Source organism: Grammomys surdaster, unplaced genomic scaffold (genome assembly GCF_004785775.1).
Source record: "Grammomys surdaster isolate TR1022 unplaced genomic scaffold, NIH_TR_1.0 125617, whole genome shotgun sequence".
In the NCBI taxonomy this organism is placed as follows: Eukaryota; Metazoa; Chordata; class Mammalia; order Rodentia; family Muridae; genus Grammomys; species Grammomys surdaster.
The window spans coordinates 562,014-587,386 of record NW_021620459.1 but is presented as its reverse complement, the minus strand read 5'-3'; the positions used below and the strand labels follow the sequence as shown (position 1 = coordinate 587,386).

The 25,373-nt window shown below is 39.1% G+C and overlaps 1 protein-coding gene and 1 pseudogene across 1 annotated transcript in view; both read left to right on the top strand.

Annotated features, from left to right (window-relative positions):
* Xpo4 (exportin 4) overlaps nucleotides 1–25,373 on the top strand; it is an 84,990-nt gene that overhangs the window by 55,418 nt on the left and 4,199 nt on the right. Inside the window, exons 10-20 of the mRNA XM_028787215.1 lie at nucleotides 7,241–7,417; nucleotides 7,990–8,132; nucleotides 8,586–8,731; nucleotides 9,647–9,824; nucleotides 14,469–14,628; nucleotides 15,391–15,560; nucleotides 17,673–17,847; nucleotides 20,674–20,967; nucleotides 21,725–21,905; nucleotides 23,464–23,582; nucleotides 24,793–24,923. Of these exons, the coding sequence (XP_028643048.1) occupies nucleotides 7,241–7,417; nucleotides 7,990–8,132; nucleotides 8,586–8,731; nucleotides 9,647–9,824; nucleotides 14,469–14,628; nucleotides 15,391–15,560; nucleotides 17,673–17,847; nucleotides 20,674–20,967; nucleotides 21,725–21,905; nucleotides 23,464–23,582; nucleotides 24,793–24,923 (1,874 nt within the window). The remainder of the gene's footprint in view (nucleotides 1–7,240; nucleotides 7,418–7,989; nucleotides 8,133–8,585; nucleotides 8,732–9,646; nucleotides 9,825–14,468; nucleotides 14,629–15,390; nucleotides 15,561–17,672; nucleotides 17,848–20,673; nucleotides 20,968–21,724; nucleotides 21,906–23,463; nucleotides 23,583–24,792; nucleotides 24,924–25,373) is intronic.
* On the top strand, nucleotides 2,380–2,653 carry LOC114638654 (annotated as a pseudogene).

Genomic DNA, 25,373 nt, shown 5'->3' with positions numbered 1-25,373 from the left:
GGACACTGTGATTCTGATAGCTGAACAGGCCAGGCACACACTGAGGATATTGTGATTCTGATAGCTGAACAGGCCAGGCACACACTGAGGACATTGTGATTCTGATAGCTGAACAGGCCAGGCACACACTGAGGATATTGTAGCCCCTGCCTACCCATCATTCTTGCATTTCTTTTCTTGTGGGAAAAGCTGAAATGAGACACAGGAATATTGTTTAAACTTTGCATGTTGAAAGAATATTTTTTTCCAAAAATAATATTTTGGCTCTATAAGAGTATTTCAAAGATAACTTGTAACTATCACATCTTAAGTAAAGAATATTATTTAAAAGTATTTTAAGAATTACTTGCAAAGCTGCATGTGGTAGTACACATCTTTAATTCCATACTTGAGGAGCAGCTTGGTCCACAGAGTTCCAGGGCAGCCAGTGCTACACAGAAAAATCCTATCTTGAAAAAGAGAAAAATAAATTGCTTTGTTATATTTAACTCAGGTTGGATCACAAATAATCCTATGCAATGTTTTATGACTTGGATGCTAATTGATTTTAGTATTTTAAGTAATTGTTTTAAGCTTTGTAAGAATGCATTTGAAATATTTTGGCATTAGAGTAAAACTTACTGTTCTTTAATATGGTATTCTTTCTTATTTTAAAATCTTTTATTTATTTTTATTTTATGTGCATTGGTGTTTTACCTGTATGTATGTCTATGTGAGGGTGTCGTATTCCTGGGAACTGGAGTTACAGATGATTGTAAGCTGGCATGTGGTTGCCAGAATTGAACCCAGCCAGTAGAAAAGCAGCCAGTTCTCTTAACCACTGAGCCATCTCTCTAGCCCCTCTGTCTTAAAAAAAAAAAAACGTTATTATTGCCATATTTAACTTAAGTGATACAACAGAAAAATAACAATATAAAAGATAGGGTCTATCAGTGTGTTTGTTGGTATTATACTGTACAATGCAAATATTGTTTGTAGTGTGTCATTGTGCATGAGGTTGTGCCAGTACCAAACTATTTTAAACATCGTGAACTGTTTTATTCACACAAAGTATACATGTTTTGTTGAAGTGTAAAGAATAACACAGAGGGAACAGCTCTTTGTCACCAGTGCAGATTAAGGACAGTGTACCAAGAGTGGCTCACTGCCTCATGTTGGTACTCCCAGCACTCAGTAGGAGAAGGCAGCAAGATGGCCAGCTTGAGGTTAGTCAGAGCTTCACAGCAAAGAAACTGTGTTGACAGAACTCCTTCTCACATATGTATCTGTGAAGTGTGTCTAGTTCCCTGCTCCCCTCCTGCTTCTGTGATCAGGTTTCTGTTATATACCTTGGTTCTGCCAATTGATCTTTTCATCATGTCTACAAGTCGATGCTGCTAACTGAGTATCCCAGCTGGTGTACATGGCGCTTTATCTTTCTCTCTGTCATCTGTGGCAATTGACTTCATTTCTATTCTCAAAGTTCGTATTGCCTGGAGATAGGAAATTCTGGAGTTCAGTAAAGCTAAAGAACTCCTTAGAAGTTTTCCTTACAGATAAAATTCTCTGTAAAAAGAATTGTTCACATCAATTTCATTGCATATTTTTATGTACATGAGCCTTAAGTACTTAGGAAAATAGTCTGGGGGCTATTGAGTGGTTTGAATAAGAATGGCCCCCTAGGCTCATGTTTAAATGCTCAGTCCTCAGGGAGTGTTGCTGCTTGGAAAGGCCCTGTTAGAGTAGTAGTATGGCCTTGTTAGAGGAAGTGTATCACTGGGGGTTTGGGAGGGGGTGGAGGTGGGCTTTGAGGTTTTAAAAAGCCCAAGCCAGGCTTGGTCCTCTCTTCCCACTGCCAGTGGATTCAGCTGTAGAGCTCTTAACTACTTTTCTAGCATGTCTGCCTATGTACCGCCATGTTCCTTCACATAATAATGTACTAAACTTCTGAAACAAGTCCTAATTAAATGCTTTCTTTGTAAGAGTTGCCTGTTGGTGGTATCTCTTGACAGCAAGAAAACACTGATAAGACAGGCTGAGAATGTAGCTCAGTGGTAGAGCACTTATCCATCATACCTGAGGCCCACAGTTTAGGCTCTATTACTATGAAAATGGGGTAGAGAGGGTGAATCAAAGACGTTTGGTATTCAATAGAAAATGTTTTCTAGGCAGGCAAATACTAGTCCCCAGGAGTCAGGGATAGAAGATCTCCATGAAATTTAGGCCAGCCTGATCTATATAACAAGCTCCAGTACAGCTTACAGGACTGTATAAAGAGATCCTCTCTCAAAAAAGAAGAAGTGGGAGCAGTGTGAAGAATCAGCGAGGACGACCCTGGACAGACCAAACCCGCGTGCCACTGTATACCCGTGTTCATCACCGACGTCCCCTGCCTCTGCCATGCTCCAAAGAAAGGCTGAAGGGGATGCTAAAGGAGACAAAGCCAAGGTGAAGGATGAGCCAGTGAAGATCTGCAAGGTTGTCTGGTAAACCTGCTCCTCCAAAGCCAGAGGCCAAGCCTAAAACGGCCCCTGCAAGGAAGGGAGAGGAGGTACCCAAGGGGAAGAAGGGGAAAGCCGATGGCGCTGCCAAGGAAGGGAATAATCCTGCAGAAAATGGAGATGCCAGAATAGCTGAGGCACAGGAAGCGGAAGGTGCCGGAGATGCCAAGTGACTGTGTGCATTTTTGGTAACTGTGCACTTCTAGTGACTGTACAGTTTGGAATACTATTTTTCTATCAAGTTTTATAAAAATGCAGAATTTTGTTTTACTTTTTTTTTTTTTTTAAGCTATATTGTTAGCGCACAGAACACTTCATTGTTGGAGGGGAAGGATCATGTGTCACTAACAAAATATCTCCCAAGCTGGATTGAGGACAGAAAACCTCTTTCCTTGATAATTTTGAAAGGCTTCTGTTGGCTTCCAGGAGAGACGTCCTGGTCTTGACATAGGTGGCCACCAAGGCACAGAATGCCTTGTGGTCTGGGAAACTCTAAATTCATTTTTATATGTTCTTCCCCCTGTACCATCAACAGAGACTTAATTCCCTTAAGACCAGAGACCTGTTGGAACCTGGCCCCCAAAATTGGTTTTCCAGTCTACTGGACAATGTAGACTTTGCAGTGACTTCATCGAGTGTTCTCAGAAGAGCCCTGGTTCCTTTTATAAAAGACTGTGGATCTTAAATTGATAATTCTGCCATGTTCATTTCCTGAAAGTCAAGGTCGGCTTGTGAAAAGTTGTTAAACAACATCCTTAATGTGAACTGTCAACCCTCACGCTAAGCTGCTCCCCGTTTTCAAAGCATCGAATGAAGGTTTCACTGGGCTTTATAGTGGCTTTCTGATTTTGGCAGTCTATACAAGAAGGGAATTTGGAAGTTCTTGTATATCGTTGATTGTCTGCCCATGTTCTCCCAGAAATACCATGATTGTTTATGAAAAGTATCTTTAATAAAGCTGATTACAGTTAGGCTTGGAAAAAAAAAGAAGAAGAAAGTGATTTCTGATTTCATGGGAAGAATTTGGAATTGGCATTGGTTATTTGCTCACTGTGGGGGAAAAAGCCCAGAGGGATGAGTTGTGAATGGTATCATTACTATTAGGGGTAGATTTGGAGTTGTTTGCAGATAATAAGCCAGTTAGTCTATTTATTTGTCTACTTTCAGAATATTTGGTACTATATTTATATGGATAGGTAGCAGTGTAAAGAAGACTGCATTTAATAATGTATCTCTGCTTCACAGTGAAAACAGAATGATCTCATACACTTGTCCCTTATCATCATCTGCCCCATTAAGCCTATATTAGAGTGATATCTGTGTTATCGCTGTACCTGTGTTGATCCATGGTTGTCACTCAGAGTCCATGGGTTCCACGGGGCTCATTTCTGGTGGTCTAGATTCATTGTATTATTATTGATATTGTTGTTGTTTTCTGGTGGTCTAGATATGTTGTGTTGTTGTTATTGTTATTATTATCATTATTATTATTATTATTATTATTATTATTATTAGACAGTGTCTATATAGACTTGACTGTCCTGGAACTTGCTATGTCCACCAAGCTGGCCTAGAGCTCACAGAGATCCACCTGCTTCTGTCTTTGCCTCCCAAGTGCCAGGTTTAAGGTGTTTGCCACCATGTCCAGTCTCCTGGTGGTATAAATGCTTTGGGTTTGGACAAATGCATAATGACACATATTGTACCCTAAAGAGTATTAGACTGCTGTGAAAATTCTGTGTGCTTCACCTGTTCATTCTTCTACACCACTGTGGAAACTACTGGGTGATAACATCATTCTCCCTGCTTCCTTTCTCTCTCTCTCCCCACTCCCCCTTTCTTCCCTTTTCTCTGCTCCTCTCTCCTCTCCCCCCTTTTCTCTCTGCCCCTGCCTCCCAAATGATGAAATTTAAATGTGTGTACCACCATGTTGAGACATACTGCTCTCATTGTCCCTATAATCTTCCCTTCCCAGAATATCCTGTACTTGGAATTATAGAATGATGTTGGGCTTTAGCCACTGAAGTTATATTCATTGTCAGACAGGGACCAGATCAGATTCCTGTCATTTCACTATTTTTAGGATTATTATACTCAAAATTATTAAAGCATAAGTGTCCTTTTTTTTTTTTTCCTGTGTCTGAAGCACTTCATCCTCACACTTCTCTACATCTTCAGGCTAGTTATAGGCAGAGAGAGAAGTGCTGATAATCATGTTTTGATTTCTACTCCCCTCTTCATATTCAAATGGAGTGAAGTGGGGTCAAGTAGGTCCCATAAGCTCTAAGCCCCTCTCCAAAGCCCTTCTGGCACTAGGCCTGACAGTGTTCGGAGCATGAGCACATAGTGTCTAGATTGGTCTCCTTAGTCATCTGTCCACATGCTGCCAGCAGGCTGCTGGGTCTGGGCCAGAGTGTCCATGGAACAGAGCCAAGGTATTATGAAAAAGCACTAGCTTAGGTTTCACTTCTCCGGGATTAGACTGGAAGATCCAGTTGCCAATTGTCATCAACCAGATTTCTCACACTTTGCCTGCCTGATGAGTTACTTTATTGGTGTACAGAGGGAACCAGAGATTTGTTTTTTTTTCCAGAAGCTCAGTCTTTATTTTAATTCACCATCCAATGTGTAAGTTCTTGTGTATTCTACTTGAGATCATTCTAATATCAGGGTTTAATGGAAGCATTGTGGAGAACTCCTTTAATAATACAAATGTAAGGTTTAAACTTTTTTTAAAAAGGCTTTTACATTTTGATTCATGTCTTAAATACGTAGTTAGAAAAATGATAGTAGGTCTATAAAAAGTCTTGTGGGTTTTTTTTTTGTTTGTTTTGTTTTTGAGACTAGATCAAAGGATGCTACTCGTAAGTCCTGTTAGATATGTTACCAGTCTGTTTATTTTGGCAAGATAAACTGTTAAGACTTGACAAATGATGTCTGCAAAGCACACGCCTTGTTAAGTATATAATAAACAAGCCACAGATGTTTCTATGGGAAGAAAGTATCCTATTCACTTCAGGATTCCAGTGCTTAGCTCTTTGTATTTGAGGAAATTATAGAAGGAACAGAGACACCTTTCCCATTGTTTATAATCAACATTGTGCTTTAGTTTTCATCTGTGTTTGTGTTTTTCTAGGCTTTTTTTTAAAACAGTGTATATTAACTGTAAAGAATAATTTTCACTTGTGTATGTAACATACTTCAATCATACTCACCTGAGCCACTGCCGTATTCCACAGCACAGGCAATGTGGTTTTCTTTAAAAACAAAACAACGGTGTCATGTGCTTTTGTTGAAAGTACTTTCATGAGCATTACAGTTACTTTTTTTTTTAAAGATTCATTTATTTTATGTATGTGAGTGCACTGCAGCTGTCTTCAGACACACCAGAAGAGGGCACCAGATCCCATTACAGATGGTTGTGAGCCACCGCTGGGAATTGAACTCAGTGCTGGGAATTGAACTCAGAACCTATGGAAGAGCAGTCAGTGTTCTTAACTGCTGAGCCATCTCTCCAACTCCTGCAGTAGTTTCTTGATACAATTAAGAGGACGCTTGATCTCTGTACTCCTCCTGAGGCCATCTGGATAGCTCCTTGCCTTCCATCTTATTCTGTGTGTGAGGGCTGTAGCTTCTCACCTGCAGTGCCATTCTCTGCTGTGGGTCCAGCTCATCCCATTTCCTGGTCTTTGAAGCTTTTTAAGTACAGTGTTTTGTTTTTGTTTTGTTTTTTGTTTCCCCAGCAGAATATTTGATCAATCTAAGGAGGAATTTTAGACCACAAATAGCTCTATAGTCTGTTATTTGTATGTCTTAACTATTTCTTGGGAAATTCCTTCCTTATGTCTCAGTAGTATGGTTTTGGAAATTTTAACTGAGAAGTAGTACCTATTGATGAACAAGAAATGATGGGAAATGAAATTACAAATAATCACCTGAATAGTTAATTTAAGATCTTGACAGTCTCTGCACCATGGGGTGAGAGGCTCAGCTGAGTGAGGAGAGGCCTGGCTTCCTCTTGGTTTCTTACCTGCTTTCCTCCCTTCCTCCTTTCTTTCCTTCTTTCCTTCCTTCCTTTCCAGTATGTCACATATTCTCCTTTATAGGAAAAGTATTAACCGATAAAAAGAAAGAAATTGTTCATTTTTACATTCCTCAGCTACTTAGCTTACTCTAGTGATGGCTTTTATAATCTTTAATATTATGAGTTGAGTCAGTGGCTATTATGTTTCTTGAGTATATCATTTCTTATGTGGAATTAGCTGTCCTTTTTTATTAAAATAAACTCCTTTTTGTTAAAGAACATCTGTAAAAATTAGCTATTTGATTAGGTCAGTTTGCTTTTTTTTACTAATTTTAAAGTCACTCGAAAATGTTAGACTAGAAGTGTGTAGCCTAGTGGTTGAAACCTAGCATATGCGAGGTCTCGGATTTTATCCCAGTACAAGAAAAACAAATGTGTAAGAATTATGTTTTGTTATATATTCTATTTTTTTGCTTTTCATTTTGTTTTAAAAATAAACATTCTACATAGCACTAAACAATTAGTCTTTTAAAATAAACATTAATTCCATATTGCCAAAAAATTGGTTTTTTTTTGAAATTAGGGAAATTTTAGAAGGTTAATTAATGCTTAATAATTGGAAATACTTTTCTTTTAAAAGCATTTTTAAAATTGTTTTTGTACATAGCTGTATACCACTTGCAATGCCCATTTTATTTCTCTAGATACTTGTTTAATGAATCCTCTTTTCTTTTAGCTTGATAAGGATGACATGGTATACATGGAAGCGTATGATAAATTGCTGGAATCCTGGCTAACTTTAGTCCAAGATGACAAGCATTTCCATAAAGGCTTTTTCACGCAGCATGCAGTTCAGGTGTTCAATTCCTATATTCAGTGTCACCTTGCTGCTCCAGATGGCACAAGGAATTTGGTAAGTTTTAAGCAAGGCGGAATGAAAAATTACTGTAGGCTCTATTTAATCATATTAGACAGCATAAAACACTAAAAATTTGGTATAGGTTCCCTCAAAGATTTGCTAAGAAAAATGTGTTTCCTTTTATCTGTTTTCATATGTGGGCTGTTGTTAATTATATCACCTCCTTTTCAAGTTTCCAGTTAGCCATTTCTGTCTTGCCAGGTATCTGGTAACATCCTATATTAAACAATATCTTATATTCAAAGAACTAGGGAATTATAAGATACTAGCTTGTTTTAATGACAAGTGACAGTCTCCAGTATAAGGGGTAGTAGACTTATGCAGCTAGCTGTTAGCACGTGCATAGAGAAGCATTTCATTCCTTCCTTCTTCTCAATGCTATCCTCAGCCTTTTGATGGCTACCAGGGCGGCTAGCAATGTTAGAAAGGAGTCCTAGAAAGCTGTACTTGTAGGTTGGCTCTGTCCAGCTCTTCCTGAAGCCATTTGACAGGGTCACAGACACACACACCTTATGGGGAACATGATGCTGTATTTCTTTATTGTTTCTCTTCCTTTCACTAAATAGACTGCCAATGGTGTGGCCTCTCGTGAGGAAGAAGAAATAAGTGAACTCCAAGAAGATGATCGAGATCAGTTTTCTGATCAACTAGCCAGTGTAGGAATGCTGGGAAGAATTGCTGCCGAACACTGTATGCCTCTTCTGACAAGGTACACACAGTTCAGGAACTCCCTGAAGAAGTGCTTTCTGCTCACAACTCCTTGGAGAGCTTTGAACACCCCTACGCCTTCCCAGCACACTGGACACAGTGGACAGAAGCGTGTTATGATTGCATTCTTTGGCTTATACAGTTGGAGCCCAGGCAATACAGTATTGACTGCAGGAATTATGAAAAACAAGGCATGAGAAATGACTTAGAATAACCAGTTTCAAATGTCTATCATATAAACCTTGCTTGTTTGTAAAGTGTTATTTTAATTTTATGTCATAAAATATACATTATATTTCTTCTAGTGCTCTTGAGAATGTTGTGCACTATAGTATTTTTAAATATATGTATTTTGTGCTAATAGTTTATGTTGTTTAGTTATAGGGAAGTTATTTATTGTCCTAGACCTTCCTCTCCTGCGCTTGATTAGGCTATTATTTCTTTCCTCCTTTAGTTTACTAGAAGAAAGGGTAACAAGACTCCATGGCCAGTTACAACGGCATCAGCAACAGTTACTTGCATCACCCGGATCAAGCACCATTGACAACAAAATGCTTGATGACCTCTACGAAGATATTCACTGGCTTATTTTAGTTACAGGTTAGTTACTGTTTCCTCATAATGTAGTTGCCCGTGAAATCATTTAAACCTAAAAGAGGCCTCATATATTAAAAAGAATAGTTTAGAGCTGGGTGTGGTGTCACATTCTTGTAATTCTAGCCCAAAGGAAAGCTGAGATAGGAAGATTGTGGTTTTGAGGGTAGCTTGGGCTACCTAATGAGACCAACAATATATATATATTTCATATATAGTGCTGAGTGACTTGTATATAGATGCTGTTTGACATAGAGCAATAGAGATTTTTTAAAAACCACTGGCTATCATGTATTCAGGCCTGTTATAGGCCACGTGTTTCCTTTGGATCACATTGTAGCCCCTTGAATTAGTACTGTTCCGTGATGTTAACCATCATCATCACCATCACCATCATCATTCCCACCTAACAGATGAAGAAGCTGAAAGTATAAGAAGTGGTCACACTGCAGTTAAGTTTTGGAGCCAGAATGCAAGACTAGGCAGTCTGACGTTTAGGGTCTTTTTCTTTGACCACTGACCCTATTAGTGATTCTGTATTGTAATTAAGGAAAGCCAAACCAAACAAAAACCACTTGACTTTTAAAAAGTTATATATGAATAAATTCCTGATATAATAGCAGAATTCCCGTTAACTTAACAGAATAAATTACTCAAGTTTTCAAAGCCTACGTGTCACCATGCATTATGAGATTGATGACTAAATCATTTGTCCTTGATCCTTTGCTGTGTTTTCGAGAGTTTTAGTTATCTAAGAGATTGACAGTTTCTGTACCTCATCTTGAAATTAACAGGTTAATATTATAATTTACTTTTACATCAACCTATGTGATGTATGTAAATCAAAACTGAAAGCATTTATAGTACAATTTGGTAAATAGATTTGTTAAGTGTTCATTTTTAATTTTTTTTAAACTGAAGGCTACCTCTTAGCTGATGATACTCAGGGAGAGACTCCGCTAATACCTCCAGAAATAATGGAATATTCCATTAAGCATTCATCTGAAGTTGACATTAATACAACACTTCAAATTTTGGGATCTCCAGGAGAAAAGGCTTCTTCCATCCCAGGGTACAGCAGAACAGATTCTGTGATTAGGTAATATGAACTCTATAGCTGCGCTCTTGTAATTTATTGTCTCATAAACTCTGAGTTGATGGGTAGATGACTGGAGGGGTAGGCGCTGCGCTGTGAATTGGATACATGAAAGAAACAAGAACTTAGAGCAGCCTCAAAACACAAGGATGGCAGAGGCCCTCTAGCAGGAGTTGGCAGGGCTATCCAGTACTGACAAGAACAAATGTAAAATGAATCTGAATGCAAGACTTGGAAACAGCATTCACTATAATTTATTAAGAACATAGTGTTTGTCCATCAGTAAGCAGTAATGATGTATGCACAGGAACCCTTCATGAGGGAAAAACAGTTTTTAGAAACCAGGTGAGCCTTAACAAATATGTATTGCTGTGGAAACTGTCAGTGGCTTCTTAAGGAAAACTGTCATTATTATATCAGAAATAGTTACCCTGTGTGAAACTTGAGAGCCCTGTCAACAGTAGTTACAAGACAGCAAGACTGCCTCTGAGAGGATTCACTATTTGTCTTCCTTTTAGTAAAGGCAATGTTTTCATTAATTCTTAATTGTGAAACTAAAGGGGGTAAATCGTTATTACATGTATTCTTAAAAATTGATTTGAAAATGGTTTTAAGTTTTATTTCATTGTCTTTGAGTCTCAGTTGCCTTGGAGATAGTAGACATGATGATAGCATTGGTCTGTCTGTTATTTAAGGGTTTGTCCTACTTTATTTTTTCAATGCAGACATAAGAGAACATTTAAGCCTCTGCAGTAGAAGATACAAGGCTTTTGTTGTTGTTATGTTGTTGTTTTAAGGTCAAATAGTAAGTTGATACCAAGGAATTATTTGGAACTTTATTTCCTTCATTGGTACATTCTTTTGTTTGCCATAAATATAAGCAAAGGTTTCTTTGAGGTTCCTGTTGTGATTAGATTTTGTGATTTGCTTTTAGTTTGTACTCTAGTGAATGTTATTTCTAGGACTGTGTATTTCTGAGCTCTGCAGTAGGTGTGCTGTCCTATTTCTTGGAGCAGGAACCATTAGGACCGTTTCCCTCAGATCAATGTGGGAGCAAATCATTTTCATATTTGAGAGCACAGACTATGGAGTGTTAGCTAGAATAGCTAGGTTTTTGTTGTTGTTTTTATTTAAAGAGTTATTGTGAAATGGATTTGATATATAGGGGAAACAATCTTTGGTTTACTAAAAATGTAGTACATATTTCTTAAAGAAAATGAATTTCTTTTCTTAAGAATTCTTTCTTGCCGGGCGGTGGTGGCGTACGCCTTTAATCCCAGCACTTGGGAGGCAGAGGCAGGCGGATTTCTGAGTTCGAGGCCAGCCTGGTCTACAGAGTGAGTTCCAGGACAGCCAGGGCTACACAGAGAAACCCTGTCTTGAAAAACCAAAAAAAAAAAAAAGAATTCTTCTTAAGAAAGAATTGTTGAGTACCTACATGGGTTGCATTCATGAACAAAACAAGCAAAATCTACTCCCCCATTAGAGTTCTCGTTGGGGAGAGCTGGTCAACAAGCGATAGGATGTGTTAGAAGACTGGAAGTGCTGTGGGTGAAGAGCCAACTAGGGCAAGGCGCCTGAAGCACAGACTCCTGCGGGGCTTCTTGCAGTCTTGAGTAGTATGATTCACATAAGCTTCATTTAAATGACTTCTCAGCAAGGGTTGAGGTTGTTGATGAGAGAGTCTTGAATGTGCCCAGGGGAAGAACATTCCAGCTAGAGCAAAAATAAAATAAAATGACTAATGGACAGGCCCTGGCCATGACTGCCGTGGTCAAGCAGCTATGGGCAGAATGCTATTGTGGACCAAGCTGAGAGAAATAGATTTTTAAAGGAGATGGAATTGTAGAAATAAGTAGGAGGAAAAGTTAACCCTCAGGGGTTGTAAGACATGTTTGCTCTCGTGAAGATTAGAGTGATGCTGTAAGTTCTGAATAGAGGAGTAAGTCACAAGGAGTTTTCCCTGATTCCCACTCTGATTCCCAGTGTAATGAGTGAGAAAGTGGAGAAGCTGCCTGTGGGTCTAGTCATAGTTACGAAAGAGTTAGCAGCAGTATCCAGACTAGGTTACAGCAGAAGGTTGTGAGACTTTAAGGCCTGACTCATCATGCTAACTTTTGGTTTATTACAGTTAGGATGCAAATGTAATATCTGACTGATTAGGGAAGCCAAGGACTGCTGGAATATAAAGTCTTTGACAGTATAACTTAACTAGGGTATTGATCAAGAAATATTAACAACTAAAAAGTATTTGGCTCAGGTTTTTCTTCAACTCAACCTTTAGGTGGGTTTAAGGATGGGACTCTTAAGACTATATAGAGTGTTTCAGGAGTCTTGCTTCATCTGATCTACTGGCAGAATACTTGGCAGATGCTTGACAGATGAAAGGAAGGAAAAAGGCATTGTGGGGTGGAGAGGCTTTGTTATCATAGGAGAGACAAGTTTAGAGAGGCAGGAGAGGGGTCTGTTGGGCTCATGAGCAGGATTTGCAGGAGGGAAGTGGACTGTTTATAATAAAGTCTTACGGAAGGTGGAGTTAACTGACAGGCCAAGTTGGGAAGCAGTTCATTTTCAGTCTTAGGGAGAATTTGGAAACTGGCCCTTGGGTTTGAGAGGCATTTCTGAGAGTTCTCCAGGCCACTGCTGATTTCTGGGCATGGTATAGAGAAGGGAAATAAGGAAGGAAGGTTCTTCAGGACTTCCTGACCTCTCTTTCTACTGCCCTCTCACCTCTCTTCCACTAGACAAAAGAAAGGCTCAGTGTTTTGGGACTGACATGTGTATGGGTGCCCAAAGAGAAGGGCAGTTTCAGATCACCTGTTGATGGCTAGGTAGTCAGCCACACAGTCCATTGCATCACACAACACCAAAAGGGGCCCAGCTTAGCCAGATGAAATGACTTGATCTTGAGTTTTGCCATATAACTTAAGTAATTCAAATAACAGATGACCTTAGTGTTTGAAAAATAACTTCTGTTTTTTAATGGGAACAAGTTTTTTGTTTTTTGTTTTTTGTTTTCTCCAGTGCTTACATCTCTTGAGAAAGAAATCAACTTTTGCTGCTCTTTAGTTCATTCTGACAATGAGTAATATTCACAAGTATATAAACCAAGTAGGAGATATAAAACCCTTTTGTGATATCCCCCCAAAATGCACAAAATTGGGCTGACAATGTAGCTTAGTGGTAGACCACTTTGCCTAGCATATATAAGCTTCTAGGTTGGAACCCTAGCACTGGGGTAAATTGTTTTATAATTTAAATTCATGTTGCATTTTGTTCTATAGTATGCTGTTAAGTAATAGTAAGTCAATCCAGACAACCTTTAATTTCTAAAGGTCTTATAGTTTTATGATCATTGAAAATATATGAAAAGTACAGCATATAAATGTTTGTGTTATAGGAAACAGTCCAATTGGTAGATAGTGTTCTTTGAGGAAATAAAGTTCAAATAAGGAAGTTTGTTTTAAATAGATGGTGGTAGTTGTCAACACTGGAAATATTGAATTGCAATGCATACTTTTAGAGTACCAATGTAACCAGTTTATTTCAAATTCTTTTAGGCTTTTAATTATATTTAAAATAATTTAGTATTACAGGAAAAATTTATTACATCATTATTGATGAACATGAAGTTATTGGGATTTCTGTTATTCATGTTCATGTATACTCTAAAATTTAGAAAATTTGAGCGCTGGTTCATGCAGAACATGTAGATAGTGTGTGTGAGGAGTACAGGAGATATTAGATGGACACTTCTAATTTAAAGAAAGTCCAGAGAAGAGTCTACCATAAAGACTGGGGAATAGTAAGCAGACACAGGAAGTGAGACCAGGGCAACCTTAGAGGGAGCTCCTTCAATGGGGCAAGGTGGTCAGCAGCACCAAGTACTTCTTGGTGAGAGATCAGGTCATTAAAGAATGCACATGTCCATCTAGTTTGATTACACAGTTATTTCAGCCTTCTTGAGGGCAGGAAGGAATAAAGCAGAGGCCAGACCATAGTGATTAGAGTCCTAGTCTGGGCATTGATATTCATTATAACCTGTGCTTCCTTGTTTTTGGCTAAAGTCAAGTTAAAAAAATATAATTTCTGGTATGTCTATTTTCTATTCCCATAATGTGGGAATAGGCAATATGTTATTACCTACTTAAGTAGATAATCATTCTAGGAAGGTTTTTATTTTAAGATGCCATTAAGAATCAAGATTATGAGACAATATGCAGGGCCGTGGGATTTGGAGACAAGGCTCAGTACTTGCAACATTCTAATAAGTCAATTCTCAGATCTTAAAGCATAACAGGACTCATCTTTTGTGACACAAAAATATAAACTGTCTACTGGAGGAGTGATGAAAAATTTGGCTCATACTCTGAACATTTAATTTTATGTGTTCCTCCATTTTGAATTGGAAACTACGCTTTAGACGATGATACTACATTGCACCTGCAGTTCCAGCCTGAGCAGAGGTTGCTTCTTATCCCTCCTTTGTCTTGACTCTAGAGGATCAGAAATGATGTGGGGACTTTATCTACAACCCTGTTGATGAAAATTTCACACATAGCCTAGCCTGGTATAAAGAAACAAAAAGGATTTTTATAGGGGAAAAAAAAATAGGGTTAGCTAGCAACTTCTGTTTTCTTTCCACAGGCTGTTGTCTGCTGTGCTAAGAGTCTCAGAAGTTGAATCTCGAGCAATAAGAGCAGATCTCACTCATCTACTAAGCCCTCAAATGGGCAAAGACATTGTTTGGTTTCTAAAACGCTGGGCCAAGACTTACCTCCTGGTAGATGAAAAACTGTATGATCAGGTGAGGACGTAAAACCAGTAAGTCTTTTTGGGTTTATGATAATGGCAAGTTTAGAGGTAGGATGATTCTGTCTGTCTGTCTGTCTGTCTGTCTGTCTGACATATGAAAACAAAACTGTTAGCTGGGTTTGGTGACACATGCCTTTAGTCCCAGCACTTGGGAGGCAGAGTTAAGCAGACCATTGAGTTCTAGGACAGCCATAGACACACAGAGAAGTTGTCTTAAAAGAAAAATAGAGAAAGAAGAGGAGGAGGAAGAAGAGGAGGAGGAGGAAGAAGAAGAAGAAAACAGAACCTGTTTAAGAGAGACAACACTCTGGTATAAGGAAATGAAAAGAATTTTTATGAAAAAAATATAAGGGACTTGAATGCTGTTGCTTTACTTTTTTAGAGTATGATGATTGATTATTGATTTTAGCCAGTATTAAGATTCCCTGCCATTAAATTAATATGTTTTTATATTGTCTTTGAGATGTGCATATCTATTTATTTTAAATATGTCACTTTTCAGTTTGTTAATAATTATTGAGACTAAAACTGACAGAAAAAATTAGTTGAAAAACATTTGTGGAGTAAGGATTGTCTTTTGTTTTTCGAGATGGGGCTAAGGATTGTCTTTTTGATTCAACAAATGAAAAATGATAAAACTAATGTGAAGTGAGAACCTCTTTAGGCTTCGATGATAATTTCCTTGTTGATTTTCTGTGGATTATGTTTTTAGCTGATCTTTCTGACTTTAGAAATTCTTACGTTTTCTGTTAAGATAAGTTTGCCATTGAGCACAGCCTTTGGAGCGGATACAGAGGGTTCCCAGTGGATTATTGGCTACCTCTTACAAAAGGTCATCAGCAATCTGTCAGTGTGGAGTAGTGAACAGGACCTTGCGAATGATACTGTTCAGCTCCTTGTCACTTTGGTAGAAAGAAGAGAAAGGTAAGGAGTGGAGAGGAGCAGGGACTTCTGTTTTCTCTTTAGTGACTGGCAAATGGTTACAATATCAAAGCCCATTTAAGATCTCTATTTTCAGAGTGGTATTTTTAAACTTCTTCATAGTGTTGTTAAAAATACATATGGCAGCTTTCTCTTTTATTGATAGATAATTGCACTGGCTGTTGGCATCAAAAAACCTGTTTTAAAAACACTTTCAGGAGCTGGAAAGATGCCTCAAAGCTTACATACACTGGCTAAACTGGGTGGTGGTATTGCACACTTTTAATCCCAGCACTCTGAAAGGCAAAGGCAGGCAGATTTCTGTGAGTTCAAGGCCAGCCTGGTTTACAAACTGAGTTCCAGGTCAGCCAAGACTACATAGAAACCCTGTCTTGACAAACAAATCAGCAAAACAACAGAAAAAAAGAACACTGGCTGCTCTTCCAGAGGACCCTGATTTGATCCCCAGCACACAACTTATAACTTAACAACTTATGTAACTCTGGTTCCTAAAGATTGGATGCCATCTTTGGGCATCTTTGACCACCGGGTATACACAGTGTACACAGACATATATACAGGCAAAACACATTTATCCACATAAAATAGTAATCTTTTAAAAGCCCACTTTCATGTATAATATTCTTATTTGATATGTTTCAGTGTGCCTCCCTCACACACCTTCCTGCCCCCTCAACCCCTATTCCCTCAGAGGGTATACCCTTGGCAGTCCTGGAACTCACTCTGTAGACCAATGTGGCTTCAACTCAGAGATCTGCCTACCTTTGCCTCCCAACTACTGGCATTAAAGGCATGTGTCACCATGCCTGGCTCAGTGATTCCCATTTATTGATGAGAACAACTAATGTTTAAACTGATGTTGCAAAATAAAACTTTTAATGCTTTCTGAAGTAAATTGTAGATGTATTTTAATTTTTCTTATTGCATAGGAATTTTATTGTTGTTCATGCTATTGGCTGTGACTGCCATTCTGAGTATTGTTCATAAAGATCTGATTTGAGCATGAGATTCAGGGCTGTTCTAGCTCCTTGTCCCTGTCCCGTGTTTTCCCTGGGGAATCTGGTTCTGCCTATCCCAAATAGAGGACAGCAACTGACCAAAGGACAAGCCTAGTTTGCTGAAGCAGCGAATTGATTAGAGTGTGGGTGAGGGGTTACTTACAGCACAGCTGCATCACCAGAGTCACCCCTCTGCCTCCAGTGTATGGCTGCTCATAAACGCTCTTCATCGGAGCTCTTTGCTCAAGTTGGAGCAGCCACAGCACCAGTGAGTCTCCTTAGTCAGCAATTGATCACCACTGATAGAACCTGGGAGGTGGGCTTCCTGAGTCTTAGAAGTTCCTTGATCCTCTCCCACCTCCCACAAGGAAATGGCTATACAGAAATTCTCATTTTACAGTCAGAAAATTGATGATGATGATAAAAGAAAATTAAGTAAAAAATGTTATATTCTTGGGTTTAAATAAAGACTAGTGTAACTCAAGAGTCCATATTGAGCTTATGATACTATTCTTTAAAATTTACATTCAGAGGGGCAGAAGAGGTAGCTCAGCAGTTAAGACAACTAATGTTTGTTTCCCGGAATCCAAACTGAGTAGCTCACAGCTGTTTGTAACTCCAGCTCAAGAGGATCTGGTGTGTTCTTGTTGCTACAGACACCTGTGCATGTGTCACACACAGACTCACATATCTACACACAAATTTAAGAATTACATTCAGTCATATCCATATTCTCAGTACTAAGGAGGCTGAGGAAGGAAGAGTGCAAGAATGTGGTCAATCTAAGTAACATAGCAAAGTCTTGCCTCAGCAGATTTTAAAATTAGATGCCATGTACCCTTCAACCCTCCATCCCTTTTATTGTGTGAGTTGTCTGTGTGAGTTCACATGCACCATGTGTCTGCAAATGCCTGAAGAGAAAACTGATCCCCAGAAACTGGAGTTATAGGTGAGTGTGAACTGCCATGTGAGTACTAGGAACTGAACCCAGGTCCCTTAACCATTCAGCCATCTCTCTGGCCCTGTTCAGTTTTTATTTTCTTAGTAGATATATATGTAGTGAACATAACTTACGTTTTATTATTTCTACCTGAAGGGCAAACTTAGTAATTCAGTGTGAAAACTGGTGGAACCTAGCGAAGCAGTTTGCAAGCCGAAGCCCACCTCTTAATTTCCTGTCCAGCCCAGTGCAGAGGACACTGATGAAGGCTCTGGTCTTAGGAGGTTTTGCACATATGGACACAGAAACCAAGCAGCAGTATTGGACTGAGGTAACAGTCCCTTCTCTTTGAATTCTTCTTTCACTTTACAGATGTTAGAAAAGAGTCTGGAGACAAACACTTCAGCAGTAACTTTCCTCATCAACTGTTGGAAGCCTGTTTGATAAATACTGTTTCAAGGCTTATCCGACCCTACTTGTCTGACACATTCACGATTATTAATGGTTTCTATGCTTCAGGTACATTTTCCCAAGCCGGATGAGAGCATGAATTGGTGCGTCTTTATCAATATGCGAAAAGCATGGTGGGTGGCTCAGAGCTAGAGCACTTGGCTTTAGCATGTCAAGGCCTTGAGTTAGTCATCCTGTCCCCAAAAGGGAAAGAAACTATGACATGAAGAACCACAGACATGCTCTGTCTTGAAAAGGAGATGAAAATTACAGTGCATTTTATTTCCTGGAACTTCTCTTACCTTTCTGGCCTAAGCAACAAATTCTTGCTGCCTGTGTCCAAAGAAGATGTTCATAGAGTTCTTTTTAAGGTCTACAAGGATGAGTCTGTGGCTTCTAGTAGTTAGTGACAACCTTTGTCACTTCGGTTGTTCACAGGTTCTCTGTGTACTCTGTATGCACATTTCCTGGCTGTATAAGATACTGTGTTGGAGTAGAACACCCTCCATTATGACCAAATTCTAACTTACTTTATCTCAAACAACTTTGTTCAGATGAGGTCATTTTTTGAGCTTCTAATTCAGCCATAGTGTGGGCACCTTCTACAATAATAATTTATTTCTTGAATCAAGAGTATATGTAGAGGTCTGGCCTCTGGTCCTTGTGTCTAGAGTGTAATACCTGTAAAGGTAAGGGTACAAGAACAGACAGTCATCTATGTTTTTAATAGCTAAGCTAAAACAGGCTGACTTTTTAAATCCCCCCCTGTAGTGCAGGGGTGGGTCTAGAGAAATGATTTGTTGGTTAAAAACACAAACTACTCTTCTTGAGTACACAAGTTTGTCTCCTAGAATCCACTTTGGGTGGCTCTCAGCTCCCTGTAACTCCAGGTACAGGAGACCTGATACCTTTGGTTCTATGAGCACCTGCATGCATGTGAACTTACCTACTACATACAAATATAAACACATACCCAGAGGTTGACCATAGTCATCTTTGTTAGTTGCTCTCATTCTTAATTTTTGAGATAAGTCTCTCACTGTATCTGAAACTCTGATTTCAGCTAGACTGGCTGGCCACCATACCCCAGGGGTCATCTCATCTCTGTCTTCCAGCACTGGGATTATAGGCACTCAGTTTATTCATGAGTGCTGGGGTTTGAACTCAGTTCATCACACTTTATGTGGTGACTTGGTTGTTTTTCTGTTCTATTACTATGAAAACACACCGTAACCAAGGCAACTTATAACATAATGCATTTAATTATGGGCTTGCTTACAGTTTCAGAGAAGGACTCTATAACCGTCATGGCATAGAACATGGCAGTAGGCAGGCAAACATGGCACTGGGGCAATAGCTTACATGTTGAGACAACAACCATGAGGCAAAGAGAAACTAACTAGAAAAGATGACTTACCTCTTCCAACAAGGCTATACCTCTCATCCTTACCAAAAAGCTTCACCAACCAGGAACCAAGTATTTGATTCCTGTGATTCCTATGAGCCAGTGGGGTCCATTCTTACTCAGACCACCACACGTAGCAAGTACTTTACCAACTAAGACTGATTATCTGCAGTTGTATTCTATGTCAAGAATTGTGGGGAAAGGGGTGGGGGGTACCAGACAAGGGCTTTATAATTTGACTGTATCACAATAGAAGTTGGCAAACTGACTCATAGACCCAACATGGTTGCTGTGTCTATAGATAATCCTTCACTGAATTATCACTCTGTGTTCATATGGCACTGCTGAAGTACACAGTATACAGTACTTACTCTCTGGCCCTTGATGGAGAAACACTTCGTTGATTGCCTATTGAAGAGTTCTGATTTTTTTTTTATCCTTATAATTCTTTGGCTAATCATCTGGAAAAATGTAGAGAGAAGTGGCAGAATTAAAAAAATAAATGGTGACTAGAGACCCTGTATCCAAACCAATTATATGTCTGTGTGTTGGTGCACGCGCTTGCACACACATGAACACACCCTTTTATGAAGCAGAGGCAAGAGGATTCAAACTCCAGTTTGAAGCTAGTCAGGGACGCACAGTGAAACTATTAAAAAACAAATAGGGGGCTAGAAGGAGAGATGGCTAAGTGGGTAAAGCACTTATCCCAGGAGTATGAGGACGAGGGTTCAGACATTCAGCATTGCATAAAAACCTAGGTGTGTGTGAAGATTCACTTAGAATCCCAGCACTTATAAGACAGAGACAGAGTATACCCAGGGCAAACTGGTACCTCGATTGGCCAAAGTAGCAAGCTCTAGGTTCAGCAAATACCTTTCCTCAATAAAGTGGTTTCCTAATGCCAACACACATGTGCAATAAAACTAAAAAGAATTGTGAGAGAATAATAAAATACCCCCCCCCCAAAAAAAACTTACAAAGAATGGGATCAAAAGAACCATATTCTGTGACTTGAGTCATTTCCTTGTATATAGCACAAGCTGTGATGATCCTCAGTATGAACAACATACCTCAAACCTGTATTCTATCATGTAGGAGTCAGAGATAGGATTCCTTAGAAATTGAAACCAGCCTGTTCTACCTAGCAAGACCCTGTTTCAAAGACTTAAGGGGTAGGGAACTTAGTGGTTCAAATAGCTCAGTCCGCACCAATGAGAATATTTTGGGAAATATACTCATCCAAGTTGAGGAATTCACTCTGCATCTTAGGAAGTTTATGCTGTGATGCGTCCTCCACAGGTTCTTCAGCCTCTTCAGCAGAGATTCCTGAGAGTGATAAACCAAGAGAACTTTCAGCAGATGTGTCAGCAGGAGGAAGTCAAGCAGGAGATCACTGCTACACTGGAGGCCCTGTGTGGCATTGCTGAGGCCACCCAGATCGACAATGTAGCCATCCTTTTTAATTTTTTAATGGACTTCCTTAACAATTGCATTGGTTTAATGGAAGTTTACAAAAATACTCCAGAAACTGTCAATCTCATTATAGAAGTTTTTGTTGAAGTTGCACATAAACAAATATGCTATCTTGGAGAGGTAAGTTTTATTCCTTCAGGATTATACATCTCTGAAGCAATGATACTCCATTCTTTGCTTCACATTTAATGGATAGTTTTGTTTCTCCAAGATAGGGAATCAAGCTGAATGAATATAATATTAGTGTTATAGGAGGACTAATGTATCAAATATAGTTGTACTCTTACTATAAGTATACTTTTATTGTTTTCTTGTTGTTGAAGGGTTGTTTTGTTTTAGTTTTGTGATGGAGTCTCCCTATGTAGACAAGGTTATCCTCAAACTCACAGAGCTCTATCTGCCTCTCCCTTCCAAGAGCTGAGATTTAAGATGTGTGCCACCACATCCAGCTCCTTTTATTATTATTGATGCAGAGAGAGAGAGAGAGAGAGAGAGAGAGAGAGAGAGAGAGAGAGAGAGAGAGAGAGAGAGAGAGTGTGTCAGTCTGCCTGCCTGCACACGTGCATGCTAGAAGTCAAGGGCGATCTCTACCTTACTTTCTGAGACAAGGACTTAGTAACTGACCCCACAGCTCACCAAGTCAAGCGTGCCAGAAGGGCTCTCCTGGCTTTTTCTCCTTGGTACTAGGATCGTAGTCATGCACCACCACTGGGGGTCTGTGCTCAGGTGCTCATGTTTGTTTGGCAAGTACTTTATCAACTCCCAACCCTTTGTTATTGTTAATGGTAGAGCTACTATTGTAATTTAGAGTAGATTTACACTTTGACTCATCTACTAGATCCTACCAAGTAATACCACTCCTCATATTTTCTTACAGTCCAAAGCTATGCATTTATATGAAGCCTGCCTTACTTTGTTACAAGTGTATTCTAAGAATAACTTAGGGCGGCAAAGGATAGATGTTACGGCGGAAGAAGAGCAATACCAGGACCTGCTGCTCATTATGGAGCTTCTCACTAACCTTCTCTCAAAGGAGTTCATAGATTTTAGTGACACAGGTAAAGTCTCTTATAGTGGTCTTTACATTTATTATTATTGTTTTTGGTAAAGCTACAGGCTATTTTCTTTGAGTAAAATCTCATGAGGAAGCTCATATTTCCAAACAAATGGAAGTAAATTTCTTTGGTTGAAGTGGAGTTAGAGATGAAGAGCTTTCTCTTGTCTACTTTTGGAATCTGAATATGAGCTTTTATTTGTTCAGTTTTCTTTTATAGTATAAAAATCAATTTATTCTACAACTATCACACATGCTTATCTAAAAGAAAAATGGCTTTTGCCTCCCTTTTCTCCTCAGTTATGCAGTTCTTGATAAATGCTAACTGCTGCTGTTCCCACAGTGCCATGCAGCAGATGCCATTGCCGCTCTCACTTTACTGATGAGCGAACAGCATAGACTTGTTGGCTTACTCTCCCACATGCTCGTAGCTAGTACATTTGTGTTCACATTCAAATGCCTATATGTGCCTGTCTGTAGACAGCTGTTCTCAATCTGTGCATCGAGTCCTCTTTAGCAGATATCCTGCATATCAGTTGCATTATGACTCATAACAGTAATCAAATTGCAGTTATGATGTAGCAATGAAATAATTTTTTTGGTTGGGGGTAACCACAACATGAAGAGCTATATCAAAGAGTCAAAGCATTGAGGACCCATTGAGGACGGGTATTTCATTGGCTTTTCTACGTCTTCTGAGATGGTTGCCCATCAAACTCAGCATTTTATGGATACAGCATGGAAAATCCATTGGAGTGGGAAGTACGGGATTTTAAAAATAACTGTACTTACAGACAAGAGCTTGGTCAGTCAGTAAACCTCATTAGCACATCTTATCTCTGCTTCCTTCATATGTTACTGCCTTGTTTGTTCAACAAATTTGTTCCCAGAGTAACAGGCGGGAAGAAGAGCAGCTGCTCCACAAACACAGAGGCTTAGGGGCTGTTTCTCCCCAGTGCCTTTAGATGCTTACCCTTGCCTTCAATGCAAGTTCTCTAAGGTTTTCAAAGTATCTACCCTCCCCTTACCAACCTGCTAACTTTATTTTTAAACCTGATAGAAGTGGATTGTTTATAAGAGAAAATCTCGTATCTAGCATTGCCTCTTATCTTGCATTTGCGGTTGGAGATTCTTTTACTTGTTCTCTAAGCTGGTACTGTAGCAGCCCACATTAGTCACTTGTCCAATTCTTGAAATTGTTCTTTCTCAGTTGACTTTGTTGGTTCATTTTTCTTTTTCACTGTCTACCCTGTTAATTTCATAGTTCAGTGGGCTTATCCAAATTAGCTGGAGGTACTGAAGTAAGATACTAGGACATTAATGTTAACTTTGATTTCAAGAATGTCTTTTGCCCTTACTTACACACTGTTACTGTATCAGGTACTCAGATTCTCCTACTACAATACAAAAGGATGGTGTGGGCTGGGCTTATCAGATTTCTCTGTTACCCATTAATGGATTTCTTGGGTCTTTAAGCTTGACTCTGTTCATGTTTTCATAAAAGAATATGAGCTTTGGAGATTTGAGTTACCACTGTACAAGTATGCTTTTTATTTTGATAGATGAAGTGTTTAGAGGACATGAGCCAGGACAAGCAGCAGGCAGATCTGTATCAGCAGCTGATGTCGTTTTATATGGAGTAAACCTAATTCTGCCCCTAATGTCACAAGATCTTTTGAAGGTAATTAAAATAATATGAACATAAGAGTATTAACATTTCTATTTCTATATTTCTACTACAGCTTACTGTGCTTACCTCTTAGTACACAGGCCCTAGTCCTGTGTGTGCAGATAATTAGTGACTCATTTTATCAGAGACTACCTCAGGAAAACAGTTCCTGCTAGCAGTTTCAATTATCTTAGGATTTGTCATTTTGTTTGTAAACTTCATTCTTGGCCAAAGGAGCCAGCGATGGTGGCTGTTTTCCAAGCCCTATGTGGTAGTAGAAACTGAGGTAAATTTTAAATTTTTTTTTCTTTCTTTTTTTTCACTTCACGGCTATATTGTGCCTTAGTTCTACCAGTTATTATTAAGGTAGGTGGCACTGAGGTTGCCTTTTACTCATTCCAGAAGCACTCTAGGGGAGAGGACATCACAGAAGGCTAAGGCAAGAAGGAGGAGAAGGGAGTGTGTGTCTATGAATGTATCCCATGCACATGTGCATTAACTGTATCTGATAGGGTGGGTGGGACAGAGGTAGTGTATGTAGGGGGGAGATGGAGACAAAAGACTTAGGGGTAACTCTTTAGGCTCTCCTAAGTACTTTCCTCCCGAAAGAATGTCTATTGGCCAAGGCCTGCCAACACATGAACCAAGAGTTTTTGTAACTACTCCTAGGATGGGAGAGTTTACTCAGCTTTTTACACTGATTTTCTTTTAGTGTTTTTCCGTTCTACTAAATCAGCCATTGTAAGCGTTTGGTGCACATTTTCTCTGTGGTTAGACTAGATTGCCTGCTTTCCCTCAGTTCTTCAGGGTTGTCCCTGTAGAAAGATGGAAAAGGACTGACTACTTTATGCATAATGTTTATCAGTTTAACATGTTCTCTAACATTAAATGGACATTAACACATTAACCAAAGCCTTTGTTCCCAGATCGTTTTGTTGTTTGACCGCTTTGTTTACTTGTTTAGGGTCAACATAGAATACCAGAACTTTTCTGTATCTCCCATTAGCCTCCAGGAAGAGAATTCTTTCTACTTTGTTTTTTTTTTTTTCAGTAACAGCTACTGAAAGATTCCCTTTACTATAACTTATTTTACATTTCTGTAGGTCTTAATGTTTCATATATTTTGTATACATCTTGAAAATTGTTGTACTGATTATGAACTTGTTAGTTTTTTGTTTTATTAGACAGTATTAAACAAAAATATTTAATACTTCTTTTTCAGTTTCCAACCCTTTGTAATCAATATTACAAATTGATCACATTCATTTGTGAGATTTTTCCTGAAAAGATACCCCAGCTTCCTGAGGATCTGTTTAAGAGTCTGATGTATTCCCTAGAACTAGGAATGACATCGTATCCTTTAAATGAACATTGTTATTAGGGGAGGGAGATTCTTTTTTTTTTTTTTTTAAGATTTATTTATTTTATTTATGAGTACACTGCAGCTGTCTTCAGACACACCAGAAGAGGGCATCCAATCTCATTACAGATGGTTGTGAGCCACCATGTGGTTGCTGGGATTTGAACTCAGGACCTCTGGAAGAGCAGTCAGTGCTCTTAACCGCTGAGCCATCTCTCCAGACCGGGGAGGGAGATTCTTATTTAAAGTTTTTAAAATGATTGTTTTTCTTTTACAGCTCAGTTTGTAACTACTTTAATTTTTTCTTTCCTTCTTTCTGTCTGCCCTTCCTCTCTCCCTTCCTTCCTTCCTTCCTTCCTTCCTTCCTTCCTTCCTTCCTTCCTTCCTTCCTTCCCTCCCTCCCTCCCTCCCTCCCTCCCTCCCTCCCTCCCTCCCTCCCTCAT